Source organism: Hetaerina americana, unplaced genomic scaffold (assembly GCF_022747635.1).
Source record: "Hetaerina americana unplaced genomic scaffold, ioHetAmer1.1.p SCAF_3, whole genome shotgun sequence".
Taxonomy (NCBI): Eukaryota; Metazoa; Arthropoda; class Insecta; order Odonata; family Calopterygidae; genus Hetaerina; species Hetaerina americana.
In genome coordinates this window covers 86254903-86277462 of record NW_027286874.1, presented here as the reverse complement: position 1 = coordinate 86277462, position 22560 = coordinate 86254903, and the positions used below count along the sequence as shown (strand labels likewise).

The following is a 22560-nucleotide window of genomic DNA, read 5'->3' as shown; positions in this document are numbered from 1 at the left end:
TTTACATGGCGGTTTCTTTGAAAATACTTGTGACAACTACCTTTCTAAAAACATTCGGTGGAAAAATACACATTAATCTCTATTAAGTATGAAGTTGTTCACTGAGGATTTTTCAATTTAATTATGAATCGTAGTGGAATCCATTGCATGCTTGCTCTTAAACTTCGCGTGCCCGAACGAAATTTTCAAGTGAATCTCAGATATACTCATGGTGTCATATTTGTATTTAAATTATCCCCGCATATGTATGCATTACTTGGAATTTTTATTCGGAAAATATTGTTGTATACGTTTTTAAATTAAGTGCTCATTATACCATTTTATATATTTTATCAAATATTATATACAAGTGCTTATCATTGTGAATTTTGTTTGGTGAATTGATAAAATCATGAATAATAAGGTTCTTCCTGAATTATGACGCAGAACTTTGGTCTTCTGAAACAATGAAAACACCGTATCCCACATTGTTTCCAACTTTGTGTTCTGGACTTTATTACCCGTTGTTATTATCCAAAATGCCGTTCTCTTAGTTTCTCCTCCCCTCTTGTACAACATTCCTTTTTCTGTGAGATTCTTAAATAACGCTCAACATGCTCCGCGTGTAACTTACTGACATTCTTCGAAATTCTTGTGCCAACCACTTTATTTTTCAACCACCATCTCCATCTCTGTTACTGTGCGTCCAAACGCATCTCTGTATTCCACTCTTCTCAATTCTCAAATCTGAAAAAGTAGTCGAACAGGTGATTTTGTTTTTTATACATCTGCCAACTCCGCAAAACGACGTCGAAATATTTCGGTGGTCCATTGTCAACATCTGTATGTGCATCGTATATATGTACTGCCGTGGATGGACTCCCGATGCTGTTGTCACGTAGGTAAATACATTGAGAGGCATTTTAGCGCAATCATGAGAACCGCGTTGTTAGCAGCGCAGGCCCACTTGTCCAGAAGACTTGTTCCCCGATGGGGACCTGTCCCGGGCGAATGACTTCCCGGGCACTCTCCCTCCGACCAGAGGAATGTCGTTTTGGAGCGAAGAGTGAGAGCGGGTAGGCCGGCTGACCAACAGCGGTCGGTGGCGGGGGGCTGCTGTTTGGGCTCTACTCGACCCCCTCTCTCCCCCATTCCTCTCACCTCTCGCGACCAACCGCCCCCTCCTCCCATTCGCGACTTCTTGTCATCTTCCCGTCTCGCCTGTCACCACTCCTGCGTCTTCCCCGCGTCGCATTATCATGCATCATTTGTCCATTCTACGTTAAAGAACTCAGCAAGGTGGCCAACCTTTGCTGAGCTGGTCATCGCCGCACCAATACCCTCCGGGCTGATCACTCGTTTCTCTAGGATAGGATAGCGATATGATTTACTGCCCCTGCCCCACATCATTCCGCTTCACCACACGCATTTGGGCGTTTGAAAAATAGACTCATGTAAACGAGTGCTAGGTAGTTTCATTATTATTTATTCGGCCCACTTTGGCTTGACTGTTATATGTAAATCCTACTCGTGGATAGATCTTTTCCCGAAAGGTGGCATTCCATTGTGCCGACCGGATCGTGGCCGTGCTCCTTGAATGTGGTTCTCTCTTAATTCTACCGTTAGGATATATTTTTCGAAGCTATTTTATAATATTTGCGGTCCCCCTGGTGGCATTAGGATAAACAATGCTCGGGAACGTGATGTTTTTGCTAATATGGGAGTTTTGAGGCGATCGTTGACCATTTCTGCATCACAATGCTTTCGTGGAGTCAACAACCCTTCTACTCTTTAGTATGCCATTCATCTTCCATGTGAATATTAATGAAGTAAACAAAGGCTGCCGCGCAGAAGGTATACGGTCGAATAAGTATTTTCAATCCATAGTAGGAAGCTTAAGCCAGAAGCATAATGGGAGAAATCTCTATGAAGATTAATGCCGTTCATATGCATTTACACAAGAAAGTACTTGAAAGACGAAACAGTACTAAGTTACTCATTGTCTTTTCATTTTGGATTCTGTGCTATTTGAGAGAAGTTTGATTATTTCACCAGCACTTATAAAATTTCAGTAATAGGTGATGTGTCTAAAAACATTGCAAAAATGATTTAAGTTCCCCCTTTTTTAATCAAAGTGGATAAGCAAATATATTATTTGACAATGAAATTATTTTCGCGTTAATAACACAATTTTACATTTTCCATGAACGTCAGTATTAATATGTTTTCAACAACCTGTAGTGAAATAGGAAAGTGGAAAATATATTCATAGAATTTAAATGAAGTATTTGTTTCATCCACACGCCCTGAAATATAACCTTCGGGACAGAGGACGGAGATGGTATTATACTCGTGCCATTGATTACGTAATAATGCGAATGGGAAGGGCTTTGCAATTTTTTTTCCGGAAAGAAATTGCTAGATAAAACCAGTGTCTCCGTGTCCTGACCATTGATCAATGCCAAAGAAAATCATTGATGTGTGTGCCCTTGTTTTTACTCTCTCCGCCTCTTTGATAGAAAACCATGTATTTAGATAACATATTTCCTTTTTTTAAATCCCTGTAACTTTATTTATTTCCAACGTCATACGATATTATGTGTATTTATCCGCTTCTTCTGGCTTCAGACCGTCTCATTGACTGTTTTTTCATTATTCACCATCCCAAGGAATCATTCGCTACTCTTGTCATTTGAACTGACAACATGTTTCTTCATCGATCGTTTAAGAGATCCAATGGTAAATTGAGATATTGTTTTAAGAATTTTAAAAATATTATTGAACTATACTTGAATTTGATCGGTCATTTTTTAGGTTGATTGTTGATAGTAAGAATTTGTTCTACTAAATGAAATTGCTTAAAGCCTTTTTTTCGTATTCATTGTGTGGCGGTAATTGGTACTAACGCTATTCCTGGTTGGCGGAATAGTAGTCTGGGGGTACGTTAATGTTAATTGAACCTTTGGAAACTGTTTACATCCATTATATGGCATCTGCGTTAATGTTAGAGGAAGTGAGTTTCAGCTTCGGGTGTGTCAAAATAGAACGTATTGAAGGCCTGGTAATTTCCGGTGGATTATGTAGTTGACACATGTACATTTTGTCGGAATTAATATTATTTCCTGGTTTATCTGAACTGGAAGGGCGACTGTCGCGCTGACATCAATCGAGCTTTTGATAATTTTCACGGTGGAAGGTGGTTCTGCTCTGAATTATGTCGATTTCTATATGAAATTCCCTCTTTAACTGTGACAAACTTTATTTTTGTCTTATTTGCACAAGGAAAAGGTAATGTTATGACGGCAGAAATGAAGCTCTCGAAAATATTTATAGTTTGAGGGATTTAAAAAATTGATCATGGAGTGTGTTTGCTGTAATTCCCCTTTGGTCCCTTGAGTAAAATTCTTGTGTTGACAGAGTTCATCAAACTAATCTCTGCTTGGAATTAATCAAATTTGGGCATCGCCCATAATTGCAGGAGGAGATCGGGGAGGTGTTCGACAAATGGAACGGGGACGCCGCTGTGACCCATCAGGAGTCCTGCCCCGAGGAGAACGGCGTGGCGGACCTCTCCGACCCCTCCCCGCCGGATCCTTTCAAGTCCCTTCCGGCGCGGAAGAAGAGACAATGGCGTCGGCCGCGTGCGGACAACGCCGGGGGGAAGTTCGCGACGGTGGCGTCATCGTCTTCGGCGAAGGCCCTTCCTCCTCCACCTCCTCCTCCTTCCGCCCTCGCGCCGCCGCTGGGTGGGGTGGACGCGGGCATGGGCTGGGCGGAGCTGCACTCCTTCATCGAGGCGCAGCTGAAGCAGCTCGCCCAGGAGAACGACGAGGACGACTCCGGCGTGCCCCGGAGTCCCAACTCCCCGACCCGCCGGGAGGGGCGGACGACCCCCCCGCCGGTCTCAGGGGAGGAACACCACAAGACCCCTTCCGGCCTCCGTAACGGCGTCGCCGCAGGAGGAGAGGACTGCCGCGTCCACCTCCGGCGCCGCTCCGGGAAGCGCCCCAAAGACGGCGAGAAGGACAGGGACGCCAAGTATATAGTCGACGGGGAGTTGGTGTGGCTCGGAGGGGGCAGGAAAGTCAACGGGGTCGCGCCCCCAGAGGAGAACGGGGGTGGGGAGTGCCCGAGGTCTCCCCGAGGTGGTGCGGACGCGGCGTGCACCGTATCCGTCATCCGGGATCTCGAGGAGTCGATCCAGAAGCTCAAGGCGCGCAGGAGGGCGGCGGCGGTGGTGGTCAACGGCAAAGGGTGCCCGCCGGAGGTGGCCGCGGAGTCGTCCGAGGGCCCTCCGAAGCCCCCGGTGAGGAGGAGGAGGCAGTCGGAGGGAGGAGGGTGCTGCGGCGGCGGGGGGAATAACGGCGTCGGCCCCCACAGCGTTGGATCGTCTCCAGTGGTGAGTGTGTGTGTGTGTGTGTGTGTGTGGGGGGGGGGAGAGTGAGGTGGGAGGAGATTTTTTTCCACAATTTTGCGGCGACGTCGAAAGGATTAGACGGGCTAAATAAAAAATTAATGTCACACTCAGTTAAAACTTGCTCGCTCGTTCAATACTAATTTTGCTTAAATCCATTTTCCTTTTGAAGCAATAGCAATAAACTTATTATCTAAAGGTAATCTGCCTATTTCCAACGGTCCATTACAGCTATCATTATGTGCTACGTCTCAATTGCACTTTCCTTTTTTTCACCCCCACCATTACCAATATTAGCTTCTTTAATTCGTAGTACTTTCTTCTCGCTTAAATGTCATCCTAAAAGCGTATTCTTTTCCTAACCTTTCTCTTTTACCTAACATTCTCACTTCAATTACGAAAGCACTAATGCCTCTCAATATTTCATCCATCTAATTTCACTGCTTCTGCGGATTTATCCTAGAAACTTCCTTCCTATCTCATAAAAACTTCGTCATTAGTATGCCTCACTATCCAACTTTATCAATACTCCTCTTTGCCTACAACTCGGGAACTTATAACCTACGATAATTTTCCTACTTGAAAGACAATGTTTGTGATCAATATAGCGCTAAGCTCTTATTAAACTAATTAATAATATTTTATTTCCGAATTTTCTCAGCGTATCTGTCATCAATTCCCTTTTCGTTCAAATGCTCTTTTCGCTAATGTTAATCTGCTTCTAATATCACTGCGGCAATAACCGTTATCCTCCAAAACCTTACCCCGCCTGCCTACCTCCTGCTACACCCAGTCTACTTTTTACCCTCCTAGTTCAACGTTTAAATTAGCCCTCCTACTTCTTGAGGATCTTGGTACTTTCTTTGTTTTGCAATCAAAGCGACATCTGTCTGGGGTGTTGGCGTTTTTGCGTATGTTTGATAATTTTCCGTTATCAAGCGCTATCCGAGCGCAGCTTCGAATCGTAATGTCTATTATTTGCATAAATATCAATGAACAATGAAAACGTAGAATATGTAGGCGCATCAGCACTATACTATTAGTATTCAATCTCGTCAAATGCTCCCAGGAATTCCGGGCGTTACCCACAATTGCTATTAAACCTTCAGTTAACAGTGCCATGCATCCATTTGATTGTTAATAAAGTTTAATGTTTAGTTTGTTTTGCGTCGACCATGATCGCTCACTCAGGTGTGCATAACATTTGGAAAAATTAATTTTTAATGCATAAAAAATTAATGCATATTTGTAATTTTATTTCTGATACCTTTTGGAAAATAAGGTGGCCGTCCGCAAATTTTCCGAGTATTTAGAAAAACTGGCGTAGCTGGTGACTTGATAACGGCTAGTGTTGCGTTTCTTGATCAAAACCGCGGCTCGATAGTGTGTTTAGATGGCAAACATCGCCAAGCGCCTCGATGTAAGACGCTGCTATAGGCAAAATAAAACTAATATCTGACGTTCTTCGTTACTTTTGTCATAGTCAAAGAAGAAACGCCGTCGATGGATACTCACGCGTCTTGGTGGCGTGCAGATCAGAACATCTCGTCAGGCGAGCCAACATTGAGTGGCTCCCCTGCCGCGGTTTGGTCCGCGACCGCAAGTTTTAAGCCATTTAAACGATGGGTTGGTGTCACAACTCGCGTGCGTGGGGAGAGTAGTTTTCTTTTTGCACGCCAAACGCTGGAATGGAGGGAGGGAGGGTGGGTGTCAGGGAGGGAGAGAGGAAGGGTGTGAGGGAGGGATGTAGAGGGTCTTGGACGTTGGAGTTGGCGAATTTTCCCTCCCGCAATTGCCCCTCTTTCGCCGTGACAAGGTCGTGCGGAGGTTGGTTGGCAGAGGGAGAGGCGCGCGTGGGGGCGTTTGTGGGCGTTTTCCGAGAGCTCCTTGGCACGACCATCCTTTTCAAGTAATGCCACCCTTGGAGTGGCCCATGGGTGCTGCCTTCGGTGATTGGCTCAGGAATGCATTTCCCGTTTGGTTAAATGCAATGATGGCAGGGCTCTCTGAAAATGACGGAAATGAGACGTTTTTCCTCGCCTGACCGCCGCGCGCACGTGCGTTCTCGCATATGCGCAGCAAAATTCCTTCCTCAGCCGTCCCCTGCTTGTTTTTTTAAATCGACTTTTGAATGAATTTGTGTTTGGGGTTTTCTCCGACGTGGCTTTTGAATAAGGAATTTTTTTCAAATAAATTTCTTTTTGAAGTGATATTCTCCGCGCAGTGAAAGGCAAAACGGAAACAAAATGGTCTTTCTTTGAATTTTGAATGAAGCTATTTTGGTTGTCTGAGATGTAAATGTCATGATTGACCTGGGAATATTTCTCGCCTTTCATGACATGCGTACGTTGGTCGTAATTTCGTCCGTGAACGTGGCCAGGAGTGTTTAGAATCTACTCGTATGTTTTTACAGTCCCAAATTTATAAATCTTTGGGTTAAATTTTTGGCAATGGCATCATTTGGAAATGTAAAAAAATTAGACAATTTTTATAGTTTAAACGATGCATTGTATATGAGCTATTCTTTTCCCGCCTTAGATTTGCTAAAAAATAACATTTGCCTTCAATTTCTTTCGCATCATATAAAAACGATAGGATTGTCTCCAAGAACATCCAAGTTTCATGATTATATACCGGTTTATTATCCTGTGAAGTATTAGCCCCTAGGCTTACATTCATTTATCTCCAATTGCAATTTGAAATTTAGTGCTTTGGGTGAGACATAGAAGAGTATTTTTTTACTCTATTACTACATACTGTTCTATCGTCTTTATTTAAGGGACAACTTGCAAAAAAAGAGCACATAAAGAAAATTCCAACGCAACAGGTGAATGTTAGTGACAAAGAGTTGTTTCGAGGTTTTTCATTTCTGTAATAGCACTGGGAATGAGGGCATATTTTACCATCCGTCACACATCGAAATAAAAATGAGAGCTAACAAAGAAGAGGAAAATACTCCTAGCGAAGTAATTAATACGGAGAAAGTAAACTTTCTCGGGTGTGTTTGAATAATACGGTCTCGGAGACGGGGCAGCCGGGGAGAGAAGTATTCATGGGAAAAGACTCGTATAAAATCCTCGGCTCTTGACCTCTTAAAATAAAGAGTAAACTCAGTGGATATTGCTGTCCTCTTAAAATGTTCCCATGCTCATCCACCTTCACTCCTTCGGCGTGCATACAGTTCAACCTCAACCTCTTACTTCCTTTGAGAGAGGGAGAGGGAGAAAAAAATAAAATTCCGACTTTCCTTTTCTGAAAGTCTATTCTTCGCATAATGGTTACCTTTTCCGCGGTCACACCGTCCGAGTCCTTAAGCCGCTGCTGGCACTCCGTAGTTAGTCGCGCTCTTTCCCGTCTTCTAGCAGCAGCAGTATTTGGTACTCGTCCGAGGGATAGCGAGAGTATTCTCTCTCCGTTGAGTCTCTTTTTCTTTCGCTTCTAGTTGTTTGGCATTCCACGGATGCCCGCTTGTTTGCAGTGGAACTACCGCTGCGACCGAAAAAGGAGAACGACCGCCACTGGACTTGAACGTCGAATTTCGGAATGCATAAATATCATCAGAAGTAGTCGATAGTCCCGACTGAGCACCTCATGTTTTTTTCCCCCGAATTTATCGCCTCCGTCCTTATTTAAGCCCTTCCCTTAGCATTCCCTATGCGCTGAGTTAATTTAAATGGTAAATACGCGCTGTATTCATCTATTCCTTGTTTTTGTGCTCTCGCATGGCTGAAAATGCTTAAAGGGTATTGGAGTATTTCGACCCGGATTGAATATGAAGCGAAAATTGTAGTTCCGCGTTTCGGCGTACTTCTTGCGCGAGTATGTTTTGTTTTGATCAGAAGATCAGATTATATTTTGTCATTAATTATTTAATGTCTAATGATTTTACGAAAACGTTAATTCTGTTCGTATGAATTGATCAGATCAAGGTCTACGTAAGGAATAATACACAGTAAAGAAACATCAATGTAGTTTTAACCTGTTTTGTTTTGCAAACATAATTTATGGTGTATCTGAATACGAGGATCAGCACGAAGTTTAAAGGTGCGAATTTTTATTCGTGGAGAAATCTTACGAGAGTTATATAGGATATTGCCCGGAAATGGATTTTTTTTACTGTGAGAAAAATATATTATCTCCATTTTATGTGCATCTTAAAGTGTACATTTTTTTACAATGCTATCCACAATGCGTGCCTGTCTCGCGAGATGTATGATTTGTCGTAACTGTTCTCTGGTTACTCTCGTAAATCGAAAAAGCGGTTGAGTAGAAGTTCTCTAATTAATGTGTCTATGTATGTTTTCTATTCATTAATACATTATATGCGTCAATTTTAGGGTGTACAACACGGTTGAGGAGGAGTTTGAAATGAAACTATATATTTTTAGTGTTAGCGTCCGATATCTATCCTGGACTCTAGTTGTGTTGAAGAAATTTTCCAATGATGTACTGGAGCTGTAGTTATTCCTTTTTGACCGAGTCAATAGATCTCTCATCCTGTGTATTGATAATGCAAGTTACTTAGCATAAGGTTTGAGAAACTGTTTGAAAAAATATTTTAGATGTCCCTTACGGGCGTAAGTTTCGTATTCATCTTCAAGGAACTAAGGAGACCTGAAATTAAGGGCTAAACGTCGACGCCTGTAAGGAATAATATAAAAAAATCACTAGGAGCATTTATAGGGTATGCTTACCAAAATATCACGGAATGCGCTTCATTCCAATCCGTAGAAGTACTATAATTTTCCCCGACTGCCGATTTTCAGTCTACTTTACTTAAATTACGTATTTATATTTAAATGAAGAATAAATACCTTTCATAATCAAAGGGTAAACAATACATGGATGTCTCTCTTATAATCACTGGTGAATTCATTTTTAAATGGGTGAGAAACATTCTGTAATTTATCATTTCTGTTCACTATTACTCCACCTTTATTTATATAGTTGATTATTTTGGTATCAAGCGGAAATACAATTGTGAGAAGCGATAGCGTATCACCTCGTTCTGCTTCAAAATGATGTGATCCCAATTGGTTGTGTTTTCACCCCTTTCCAAGTTGAGTTTTTTAATTTTTCTGGCTGTCCCTGATTTTTTATAGCGAGACTCCAGCATTTAATGGAACTCAAATCGCGCGTATCCGATCTGCGAAAGGGTTTCTCCATTTTCCGTGGTCACTCGCCACCTTATATTCAACGTAAGTGCCAGTGCCATTCCATTATTAACTTATTCCGTATACCCTGCAAGAATCCAGGAAGACGTCAGAGTTGAGTGTGTGTTAGGAAAGCAATCTTTTTTGTTCAGTTGAGGCTAAACGTGATGTGGTCATGATAGGAGCCAAAATTACTTTTTCCATTTCAGTGTTTGAGGATCTTAAAAGTTGACTTTGCACTTGTTTTGATCACTAATTTCGGAGAGGAAGGATAGACATTCACATTTGTCTGTGCCGGAATCTGTTTCTCTTATTTACCTGGATGTTCAGCCCTGCGGAAATAGTGTACATACATTTATTACGAACCCTTCGGATTCATAAGGACCCCAGAAGTTAACTTGGCAAGTATTAAGGCACATTTGTGTTTTTTTTTAATTTTACTTCGCATTAATGCCATACATGAGGCATAAAAAGTATCGCATCTCAAAATGCCATTAACTCTGATTTATTTAGCTTTACTGGAATTAACCAATGTGACCAATCAACGAAAAATTCAATTTATACTCCAATGAAGCGTTGGTATACAGCTTGAGGAAAAACTCTTCATGCATGTATTTAATTATAGGAAATTTACGAACTCTGTCGCAAGGTATACTGCTCCGTGAATGTTTTCGGTACTCTCGATATCCGTATCCCGTTTCGATGTTGAAGGCGTATTCACCCACAGAAATAAAGAGGTGGGAGTAGTCACCGGAAGTCCTAAAGGTTGGAGGAAGATCGACGAGGTCGCAATTATCGATTGATTAAGAAAAAATAAATTTTGGTTGGGACCGGGCTCAATATTGGTATCGGGCTCAGATATTACATTAGGAGACTCTACCTGAATCTCTCCGCTTCCACGTTAACGCTGGATCAATGGTGACTATCGAGGAGTTATTCATCTCAGTCGCACATGCGTGGTGGTAATCAGAGTCTTGGTTACTCAGTAAATCTCAGATTGTACTTTTGGATATAACAGGTACTGACAGACACGGTAGAAAGGAAAGAATCAAAGGAAATAATTTGGCACTGAAGTTACTCTTGAGTTAGACTCGGCCACACTTTGAACACAGCATTTGCAATTGCTAGCAGAAGAACTGTGTCGCACCTTTACTATAATTTGAGATGAATTATTTTAATATTGAACTGCTCGTTTATTTTGTAAATAGCCACAACTGGACCAGGTTCACTTAGAGAGCAATAGTGTTAGGAGAGTTTTAGATTGGGAAATTCCCTCTAGAAATATATTAAGGATAAATAAATAGACCAGTGAAGCAGGATTTTATAAAGAGTATAAAAAAAGTTAGAGCTGGTTTTCGAATTGTTGGACACTACTGTGAAAAAAATATTAACCTTGAAATGTAATTGATTATAGATACATCTGCATCGCAAGCTGCAATACATTTAACATTGGCGGTTGGTGAACATTGTAGATTAATCATTGTCGAATGTTTCTCTCTGAATTTTATCTAATGACATTTTTATTAGAAGACCAATAATAGAGAGATTATAAAATTCCTCATTTATGCACGCGGCTCATTTTTTCTTCACTTACTGAAAGTCGGCGTGAGATTTCAAGCATTTGAATTCGTGCTTTTATATTTTTAGCAATATTTTAAAGATCCCATTTCCCTTAACCCACCTCTCCATGAAATATTGCTCTGGGCCTTTTAGAGAGATTTGTAAAAGCGTTGCACGTACCCCGTTAAAAAATGATTTCCTCTCGAGCATTTGTTCCGGTTTATTGAGGAAGCCTCCGCGTCGGGATGAAGTGCTCGTCATATTCGCTTCGAACGCGAACGGAGTAATTGCATCCGTGGTCCTTGTGGGTTTCGGGAGAAGGGAGACAGGGGAATAAATATGTGTGTGTGTGTGTGTGTGTGTGTGTGTGTGTATATATATATATATATATATATATATATATATATATATATATATATATGAAATTGGGACGAGAGAGCGAGAATGCACTTTCGCGCTTTCGTACAAAACGGAATTTCGCCCCCCCACTCTCCCGCCCTCCTGGTTTCGCTTTCCTCCCGCGTCCGCGGAGGGAAGGGTTTTGAGCCCCACTGCCGGCTACTGCTCGCCTCGTCCGGCCGCCACGCCCACCTCGTCTCCTCCCCGCGTCCATACACGGAGCTACCAGCCCTCGGACACTGCTGGCTACCGCCTCTCCCTTTTTCCTCGCCTTCCCCTCCCTCGCCCCATCGCGCTTTTCCCTAGTATTCCGTCTCCGTGCGTTCGCCTCTCTTCTTTTGTTTTCCCCTTCCTTTGTCTCGCCCTCCTCCCTCGGCCCCAGTCCACGCCTCCTCGTCCTCCGCGCCCTTGCATGTTTGATTTATTCCCAGTCCAAATTTACAGCCTTTCCGACTTCCTGCGTTTCTTTTCCACTTTCAGAAACCAAATCGTTAAGCACGTGAAGTGCAGCGGAGAGGAGAGACTCTCGACCACGAGGTCTCTCCACTCACGGGTGTATATATGCTGGATTTCAGTCCTCTTTGCTTTCGTCTCCTCATAAACAATGTTCGCCGGTAACGATTGGTGTTTGAGAGGAAGGTAGAACGACTCCTGTTGATCTTTCTAACCTTTCGTGACAAGTAATACGCTTCAGCATCTGGAACCATGTGATAATTCAGTTAATGTCTATATTACCATGCCGAAATTGCAGTTGTTAAGGTACCTTTCTAATAATATTACGATACCTAAGACTCCTGCCTCCTCCAATAAACATCTGTCACGAACGCAACTCCATGGTACTAAATTATTAATATCGGATTGTATCTTAAAATTTAGTTTAAAATTTTCTGGTGAAATTAGAGTTGTCTTGTTGTGTCTTACTTATATTGACCGTCATGCTCTGTAAAATGATATAATACGTTGCATTACTTGTATAATATATGTAATGACGACAGTGGGAAATTATGGATTTGTCTACAGACTGTTGCTAAAGTCTGTTCGTGTAATAAACCAAGTCATAGTCTGCATTTCTGCCGATGTTTAAATTTATCGGAATGTCTGCGGAAATGCAGACTTTTTGATCCGGTGTAGCTCCCGACGCAGACTTCAGTAACAGTCTGCGTCGGGAAAGCATCAGATCTTTCTTCTGCACAGAATGTTTAAGATTGGCAAACGCCAAACTCGATTATCTTTTATGCGTCCCATTATTCATACAGGCAATATATATATAGGGGGAAGGGAGCTGTTTGAAACCTTCTCGCCTACACGCAAGTAACCTGGAAATTGCTCCAAGCGTCAACGGTTAATTCGAAAAGCATTTTTTTTTATAATAGTCTACAAAACCTCTCGGACAGTTAGCTCAGATAGGCGAGCGCGATATGATCCGTATGCAGCGGAAATATGCTCTAAGGCTTTTAGAATACCACCCAGACGATGCCATAAGATTTTATCTTATTCTTCCTAGATATTTAAACTAAACCAGCGTTCTCGGGGTTGCAGACTTGCTTAGGTAGTCCTCACTCCTTCACATAGGAAAAATTTTTTATCATTCAGGCGCGAGCGATTTGTTTTTATCGGATTTATTAATTTATGGAACACTAATTCAAGTACAGACATGTCTGTCCCTTTCCGCATTATATTCTGAGCATAAATTAACGAAAAAAGAAATCTGAAACATCCAAGGATTTGGTAGAGGAAAATCGACGCGGGGAGAATCGAACCCCTAACCTCTGGATTCGCGAGGGCGTTACCTCGCCGCCACCAAAACTTCTCTTCACAATCGCGTCGTCGCGGTTGACTGCACTGGGCGTGTGCTGTACCAGCCTCTTCCCAAGTATCGTAGGTCATCCAAGATGACGAAATTGTCTGAAATTCGGTCTGGAAGAAATGGATCCGCCTGCGGGCTAAAGTGAATTCTTTTAAATGGCAAATCAAAGTCTCTGCCGAACTTCATCGCATCACCCATGGCCATTTGGGTAATACTTGTATACTTGTACAGATTGCGATAATACCCTAAAATCGTTTTTGAATCATATCTCCACCGGTGGCTTTAGGAAATGCGTGGAAATTATCAGCGCGCTCGAGACATTTTTGCTCAAGTTTCGATCACTCATCGAAATCCCTGCATTATTTCTTTGCATATTAGTTGTGGTAGTTCATCGAATAAAGCATTGAGGCAATGAACGGAGTGCCCCATGCTTGATTCCGAGTGACGTCTCAAGCCACTGGCTATGTGATTTTTCGGGTACCACATCTTTTTGGGAAACCGCGGGCGGTATAAAGAAAGGAAATGGACCCCCTACCCTTTTGTTTGGGTTGCACGAGCCGTATAGAGCTTAGATTGATGTGAGTTTTATCCAGTCTTCGGTTTGATTACTGTTGTTTATTATGAAACGTGACGGATGAGGTTCGATTACTCGTTATAACTGAGGTTCGATTTCTGGATTTTCCTGAATATTTCCCTCGTATGTATTTTTCTTCCTTGGGTGTCATAGAATACGCCAAGTGCGTCAGTGTCAAACCAACCTTCGAGTTTTTTGCTGTGTGCTCCGTCGCATGGACCTCTGAATTCAGGCCAATATGAACGTGTTACGCAAATTGTAACATTTGATTGGTACTAAGTGGGCTATACTATCAATCCTTCAGAACTCCATCATTTCTTCAGAATTTCATTTCCTTCTCTTCCCATTTTCCCCTGATCCAAAATTAGCCAGCCTCATTAATCATAGCTTCTCTGAGGAACATACATGTTGAAAGGATATATCCATCGAGGACATAATCCCTGGCGTATTTTTTCAAAGGCAAATATTATTTGGTTCATTCAACTGCCTGGCTAAAAGGAGCGCAACTGTTTAAATCCGCGGTAAGATTTTAGTCAATGTATAACAAAACGTCATTAACGGTTACATGGGTAAACGTTCCAGAACTGCCCCCTTCTCCTTCCTATGCCCTTTACCCCGCTCCACCCACCCCCGTAATTTGATCCTGGAAACGTGATCGTGCAGGTTTCCCTTGGATTCATTAGCGCGTGATGATCTCACCGATGTGGGTTCGATTAATTAAGAAATTCCTTTGGACTTCGTTCTCCCCCAACCTCTCACTCGACCGTATACCCCGGTCATCCTCTCTGACCTCGGAGGTGAAATTTCGCGCGGCGCGGGAAGGCGGCTTCTTGCTTGAGCTGAGGGGGTTTGGTTCGCTCTTCCTGCCGCCGGAAGGGGAATCGAACTCCACTCTCCTCCCGGTGCGTGAGAGTGGAGGAGGAGTGGGGATTTTTTCCATGTAAACGCACTCTCTGGGCGGATGCCTCGCCATTTCTGTCCGCATCCGACTCTTTAAAGGAGAAAAGGAAAGGGGATGGATGAGGCGGGAGAAGCGGGAAGAACGGTGGCAACAGCAGCAGCGGTGCGAGTAAGCCACAACTGGCTCCGACCCCTTTCCTCTCCTTCCCTCTCTCATTTCTTTCTCTCTCTCTCGGGGGCTGGAAATCGCCCCTTTGGGCCCATCCCACCACTAGCTGCTCATCCTTTCTCCCTCCCTCGCGCCCCGCCCCTCTCCATATCGTCCCCACTAAAACCCTTTCTACTACAACGCCTCAACTCGGCTCGCTCATTGCGCGTGATTACGACGACGACGCCTTCGCACTCCTCTTTTTTCTCACGACATTTGTCCTCCTCCCTCCTCGTCTTCCTCGTTCTCTCGTTCCCAAGCCAAGTTTCCTCCCCCACGACCACCTCTTCCCTCCCCCATTCCCGCGCCCCCCCCTTACAACACACCTTGGCGAAAGCGTCAACTTTTTACCCCCCCTCCTCCCCAACGTCCTCCTCGTATCCGGCTGACCCGCGCGGCCGCTGCCCTTCCGATATTCTCGATCCCGCTGCCCGAAGAATAATGATCTATCCACTTCGTCGAGGTGTGCCCATCGAGAGATTTTTAAATTTTTGTTTCTTGAGTGTTCGAGTTTTCGGAGATGCCGTGGTGGAAGGGACATTCCGGTGAACCTAAGTTAAAAATCTCCATGTCGGGGAATTAGCGCTGTTATTTTTAATTATTTTATTTGGCAGTAGGTCGTTGTCGGTTTGGAATTTGTTTGGGTAGGCTGGGGAAACCTGTGCTGGACAGTCCCTGTTTTTACGGGTAAGCGGAATGTCTGCATCTGGCAGCAAAGTTCTTAAAGGAGATTAATAAGACGTCGTTGTTAATAAAACATTCTCTGTCCGATCGAAAACAAAAAAATGGAATCATACCCGAGATGAGTATAGTTCCGCCGAGTAATCCTTAAAAAGCATGCACGTCATTTAAACGTTATAGGTATTATATTTTACTAATTTGTATCGGTATCTTATTTAAAATTAGTAAAAAAACATTTTTTCCTTAAATGTTTTCCCCAAAATATCTCCAGGCGTTATTTCTTCGTGCATTGTTTTTTCACCAAAAACCTCGGTTTATTTAATCTGTCCTAATTATCTGAGATGCTCAGTATTTTGGCTGCGTGGAATTTATTTTTCTCACTTATCAATTCTCATTGGCGTGATACAACTCCATTTTACTCTTTAAAAATATATTAGTTGAGCTCAATCTGGTCCATTTACGCTCGTATATTGCTACTACGGGCCACGATTAAGCTTTGCAATTTCATTGAGCTTTGTAAAAAGTTTTGTTCTTTCGTGGTTTCATTAATGTTTGTACCCTCTGGAATCGTTTGAAAAGCAAGCGTTCAGATCAAGAAATAGAAGTCCCCAACGAGGCAAATCCTTAAACCGTGCGTGATCGGAGAACGTTTCTCTTGAAAATCTATCATGCTGGCAGCATATCAATGCCGAAGTCCTTATCCCACGAGAGTTAGTTAAGTTTACAGCCTATTAGTTGGGTGTATCCTCTGTAACAGGTGATGCATTCTCCTCCATTGGTTTCCATGAACCGATCCTATTCAGTGAATTGAATGGTCGCTCTTTCGATGCGAATCACTGCTCCTTAGCCGAATAGCTCCGAGGCCACGTAGACGTTAGCGCGTCTTCGCCGTCTGCGGAAAGACTTCGTAGTGCACTACATTTTTCCGCGATTACGTGACCGGATTCCGACACACCATTCCCTCATTGGGCAACGACAATGAATAAGGACTTCGCTGCGTTAAATAATACGCGGAACGAACAGGCGAGGCATTCACGATCACCCTCGCACTGAACGTCTCCGTCGGAATGTCAGGTTTGCTTACCTTCGACTCGGATGGTTGCTACCTCGAGCCCCGTTGTGACCGTTCGAGAAGATCCCTTTGGTCGTCTTGACCGTGGAGGCGGCGACGGAGCCCGTGGATCCGCCGAAAATACGTTCGGTGCCGCGCGATCGCGTTGTTTCATCACCCATTCTTGTTATTTCCACTCCCCGCCTTTCGTCTCGTACCAGCGGGATCCATGTAGCAGAAGGACCTCCCCCCCTCTCCCCCCATACGGTCCTTTCCCAATCTTCGTTTTCATTATTTCCTTTCCTCTCTCCTCCTGCATTCTTCACCTTCCTTTCATCTCGATGCCGTATCGCTTCGACGGGGCGCGAGGCGAAGGAAAGCGCAGTTTCATCGCGGGGCCATTCCGCGTCCCTCGCATGGGAAGAGGTGTGACCTCTAGGGATGAAAAAGTGGAGGCGGCATGGGGAAGGGGGCGGGGCGGGGGGAGGGAGAGAGAATTCTTTTCGGCCCGGGAATGAATGCGCGCCAATCTGCTTCGTTCTTTTATCTCACCGATGAGACGGGCCGATAAAAGGAGGATGGGGCTAGGCGTGTCGAGCCCTCCTCGCCCTTCGTCGTGGGAGAGTCGTTCGATGTTCGAGCGTGGATTCCTGTCGCGGCGGGAATCGTCGCATCGGTACCTCTGTGAAATGGAGCATTTTAAAAAAAAGGAGTCGTCTACCATTAACTTAGTGCTAAGTGTTTTGTTAAATAAATCACTTGTGCGTATGCTATCCCTTGTAGATGTTAGACTCAGAAGAAGTCCGAGCGAAAATAAAGACTCGATGTCACCCAGATCTTACAAACTACCACGAAGTGAATTACAAATTTTTGAGACTTTTCCTGTATTTTTTTTTCGTTATCCGCCCGATTTATCAGAAATCTCTCCTGGATAGTCTCTTCCCAAACTGAAACATGTAATATTGAATGCTAAATCCTTTCCTTGGTCGTCTTTATAGTGCATGCTCAATGTAGCCGTTGGATCACATAAACACTAAATCTTTTTATTGCTGCTAAACACAAAGGGATAAGATTATTTTGCAGCACTATTTTCGGAAAGTAAGCATAAAAAATGTGCTCGATGCTCATGACCAACATTGCTATTTTCTGTTTGAAGAAAATTCTCTTCCCTAAGCGATGTCATGATTGAATGCAAAGAAAAGAGGGTAAATATTATTCTTTCGGGATACAGCTTACTTTTGATATTACTTATAATGGAAAGGGCGTTAAATGCCGATTGATTAAAGTAGCTGTGTTCGTTTTGCGTATCTAATCTGTGTGTACCATCTATGTCCAAGTCGGGAGCGCATTTCCAGGGCTTTTTCCGTGAGATAACGACATCCGTGGGAGATACTATGACTGCTCATCTAGTCACAGTATGCGAGAAGATCATTTAACTAAATATTTGGGCGAAAAATCTGTCAAGGATGTTATTGTACTACTATTGCCTTGGACTTTATTACTTCAAAAATTTGATTTCTTTTAATAAGTAATACGAAGGTTAGGAATAAGAAAGAGGCGGTTACGTATATTTGATAGAAAAATCTTTGCGTGGTTATTTGTGTATTTTAATGCAAGATTTGGAGAATTCAATGTTATTATAGAAAGAAAAGGTGGTATAATTCAGCTTTAAAGTAAGATATTAAACTCAACACTTAAAAGGTAATGATTACAGTAATATCATGTAATCATACATGCATATTATAAATTGAGTTTAGTTTTCCCCGATTCTTCAATCAGCGTTTGTTGTGGATCATTAAAAGGAGAAACTAACTATTTTTCGGTATGTTATTCATTCTGTGCCTTTAGCTTGTCAATGGCCTAATAGTATTGATGTAAGACTTGTGGTATTCACTGCGTATTTAATGCTGTTAAAATGTTTATCAGTTTATTATTTTGTATCAACTGTGTGTAATTGGTCCAATTTTGCGTTTATACTTCGTATATCAGATGGTTTTCATCACCGATGTTGTGATGGTAAGATACTTGACGTAGGCTTCTTTGGCCATTTAAATTGAAGAATAGCTTCTTAAAATTTCAATTTAGTCTTCAACTCTCCCCCAAATCCGTACCATGATTTCGGGGTACACATGAGGATTAACGCAGGCAAAATAATATCAGTTTTCATGATAATGCGCGATTTCATCGTATCATTACGTCATCGCTCGTTTGGAAAACCTTTTTGCAAGCCAGAAAGCCAAGAGAAGCTTTTCAGTTGGATGATGCGTTTCTGAGTGCCGCCGCCGCCGCTTAATCGGGAGCATTGAAACTCGGATGCAGTCTATTTCTGCTGCTTTAATCTTTTGAATAAGCAATTCAAACTTTTTCTTTTTTGTGAGTGAGAGCATTGCCTTCAGCTTGAGTTTCCCGACTGGAAACTCATAGTACATAAACCTCAATTTGCTCTTTACGTTTGATTTTTTTGATGACAACGAACATGAAATAGCGAGGATGAAATGGAAACAATATCTTAAAATGCCAATAAAATAATTTTGTGCAACAAAGCTGCCGATATAGATAGGTTTATATCTACTGGAAAGCATTAGCCTTCAGATTGATTCACTTATCGTAAAGATAAAATTTATGAGTTAAAGGGCCATTAAGGTCTTTGATTTGCAGCCGAAGCACACAATTTTAGTTTATTTATCGTAAAAATTATGTTTAATACACCTTGATGAACTATTCGAGAATCTCTAGCCTTAGTTTTATCCAGCGTAATGTTGTGGAGTTCTTTCTTATTTAGATGAAAAAGCGTAACTTTGTTTTTCCACATATGTTTTCATTTACATAAAACCATGTATTATTTAGGTATTATGCTAAGTAAAACATTTCTGTGAGTGGAACAAAGTTAATCCATTTCGTATAAATGCCGTAGCTTAATGGTTACACAGTTCCGGTTCGGGCCCGGGTTCACAATTTCCGGGTGATGCCTCCGGAAATCCACGGAAAACCCACGCTATACTTCCTGGATCCCGTAAATTCGTGAACAACCGCAGGTGGCCGATTGTGAGACATTGGCTCCGTTTTCTCGTGTGAATTTCACGCGCTGCAAAGCCTTATACCAGGTGAACACCACCGACCTCATGTTACCAGTGGGCTCTTGGGTTGAAAATTGTACAATAAAACCATAATCATTCGCGTACTCAGTATCCACGCCAAGCCATGAAAATATAAGGAAATCCAAATTTTGAGCGCAGGTCATAATGAATGCGAAACCTTGTCTTTGAGTCTATAGGATGAGCGTAGGTTAGAAGCTTACGTGATTGGTAAGTATGGCGAAGGATTGAGAAATCGAGTTGGACATAGAAGAAGGATAGAGAATGAGAGAGCTAAGTTTGAAAAATGGAGGAAGAAGATAGGAAGCTGGTGATTGAAATCCGAAGAGGGCTGTCTAAAGTAGGAAGGAGAAACATTTTGAAATAATGGCATGTCCGCAGTTGAAGGGAGAATGTTGGGTAAGCGGACCAGTAGGAGGAAGAAAATTAACTTCTCCGACGGCGTCAATATAGGTAGAGAGAACCTAAGGATTAAATGATGTCGAACAAACAGGATGATTTTTTACGAAATATCTATGCAGTGCATAGTAATAGTCGACGGTGACCGTCCATGAATCGAACCTTTTAGTCTGTAGATTATTTATGATGACTCCATCTCCAATAATACACTCACATCTCCCTTCCGCATGAGGTTGCAGAGTAGTGGCAAAGGTGTCGACTTGCTTCGGTACTCGGATCATCCGGAGATGCCACCGCTCGACCCCCGGTCTCCCTTCTCTCGGCCCGTCGGAAGCACTCGCTAATCTTCGACCGCGGTGGCGGGTGGCTCAGGGTCTGCGCGGGTGGGGAGCGGGGGACCATCTCCCAATCAGTCGTCGCCTCTTTCACATTCCGCAAAGGAAGGGGGAGGTGGCGGTGGGGGGATTCGTCTTTCGACCACGAAAGTGGTCAAACGCGTTCTCAATCGCCAAGGTGGTCGCACTGCGCATCAAAAGGAACGCTCGGTCATCCTCGCCCATTAATAAATTGCATTTTTTCCTCTTCCCTTTTAAGTTCCTGTTTGATAGTGAAGACTCATTGCCCTAACGCGACTCCTTTTTGTCTCGTTTCATTCCTCTCAAGCGCAATAATAAGATTCAATGGTGACGGAGGAGACGGAAGCCGAAAACTTCCGCCATCCAGTCCGTTAGCATTGGCGAGCTTATGGGCCCCCGAAAGATAAACGACATAATGGAGAGATTACGGTTTCGTGACCTTTTAAGGGGTGTTAGAAGGCACCTTCTAACCCTGGGAAATAGCGAGGCATTTGAGATTTTTATGTGCAAAAACTCAAGTCTGGTCCTTTCAAGGTAAACTCGGTTGGAATTCCCCCCACGTCCTGAGCTCATTCCTGCTTTTGCCGAAAATAACAGCGAATAGTATCAAGTTTTTTGTTGTCTGAGAGATGAAAAGTTTAATTTCCATTGCAAATTTTTTTTCACTTTTTATCTTTGCAATTTGGCGAGGAATTCCTCAAATGGGATTGGAGAATGAATTGCTTTTTTAATGCTTTAATAACGAGTAGCCGAATGAGGCGGCCCCAAAATACGTGCTTATTTGCAAGGGCAGGTAGGTAAACTACATTTACTTGTGTAGAAGAAGGAATTGTCAGAGCAGATACCAAAATGTTTCTATTTATTAGACGCAAGAAGGAATCCCATGATTTCGTTTTTCCAACTCTTTTAACTTCACACATGCATAGTGTTTATCTCTCGGATGTAGTCTAATGGCCATACCTTATTTTAAATAACCCGTTGTTTATTAGGTAATTGGTAATATTGGTGTTCGACTTCGAACTGTGTCGCGAAAAGCTGTCGGGAAAACCTCTTATTTTAAATGACAGGTACCAAATAACGGTGCCGCGTCGCGATCGATATAAATCTCAGTTTTTTTTGGAATATCACGTGAGAGGTCGTATACCTTATAGGGTGTCCTATTCCATTATTGCTAGAGTCATGTAGTAACAAAATATTAAGGTAAGCACGATTCGAGAGTTACGTGTTTCACTCGGGAAACCCTCTCTATTGAATTCGTCCATAAATGTTAGATTTATTTGCACAATCGCTTTCATTCCTTTAATGGCATCGACACTCTTCAGACATCTTTTCTTGAGCGACTTCGTGCGATTGTTCAAGCGTAAACCTAAATGGAGTCTTTCCGCACCGCCGTATTGTGAGCCCGTCTCGTAGTCACTACGGCTCCGAGCAATCCCTCCTCTCTCCCTTCCCTCCCCCCACCCGCCTCCCCACTCCCTCTCCATTCTCCCCCCTTTCCCCGGCGGCATCCGTTCCGTCACCACCCCCTCCTCCTGCGTGAGCACACACACTCTCTCTCTCACACGCACACGCTCACCCCACCCCTCTTCCACCTGCCTCTCCTTGTTTGGCAGAAGGACAACCACTTGGGGGAGGGGGGACGCGTGACAATATGGGGGGAGGACACAGATGGATACCCCTCCCCTTACACCGACCCCCTCCCACACCTATCCCCAATCGAATTCGAGTCGCGCGCCTCTCCCCCGCCGACACCTCCCACCCGCTGGTACTCACCCCGGCTTAATTTCGTGGATTCATTACGAATTCGGTCCATATGGGCGGGGGTGGTGATAGCCAGACAATGGCCGGGCACTGAGTCCTCGGATCAAGTGGTGGCGAATTCCTTTTTGGCTGTCGTTGAACACGCGATGACATTCGTCGCTCTCCCGTTTCCCGACGCACCCACACCCGGAACTCGCATTCCACCCGCTTCGGACCACCCGGA

The 22560-nt window shown here is 43.3% G+C and overlaps 1 protein-coding gene across 1 annotated transcript in view; it reads left to right on the top strand.

The window, feature by feature from the left end:
- Window positions 1–22560, top strand: part of cv-c (crossveinless c) — a 345201-nt gene that overhangs the window by 119912 nt on the left and 202729 nt on the right. The window contains exon 4 of the mRNA XM_071587904.1: window positions 3458–4378. Within this exon, the coding sequence (XP_071444005.1) occupies window positions 3458–4378 (921 nt within the window). The remainder of the gene's footprint in view (window positions 1–3457; window positions 4379–22560) is intronic.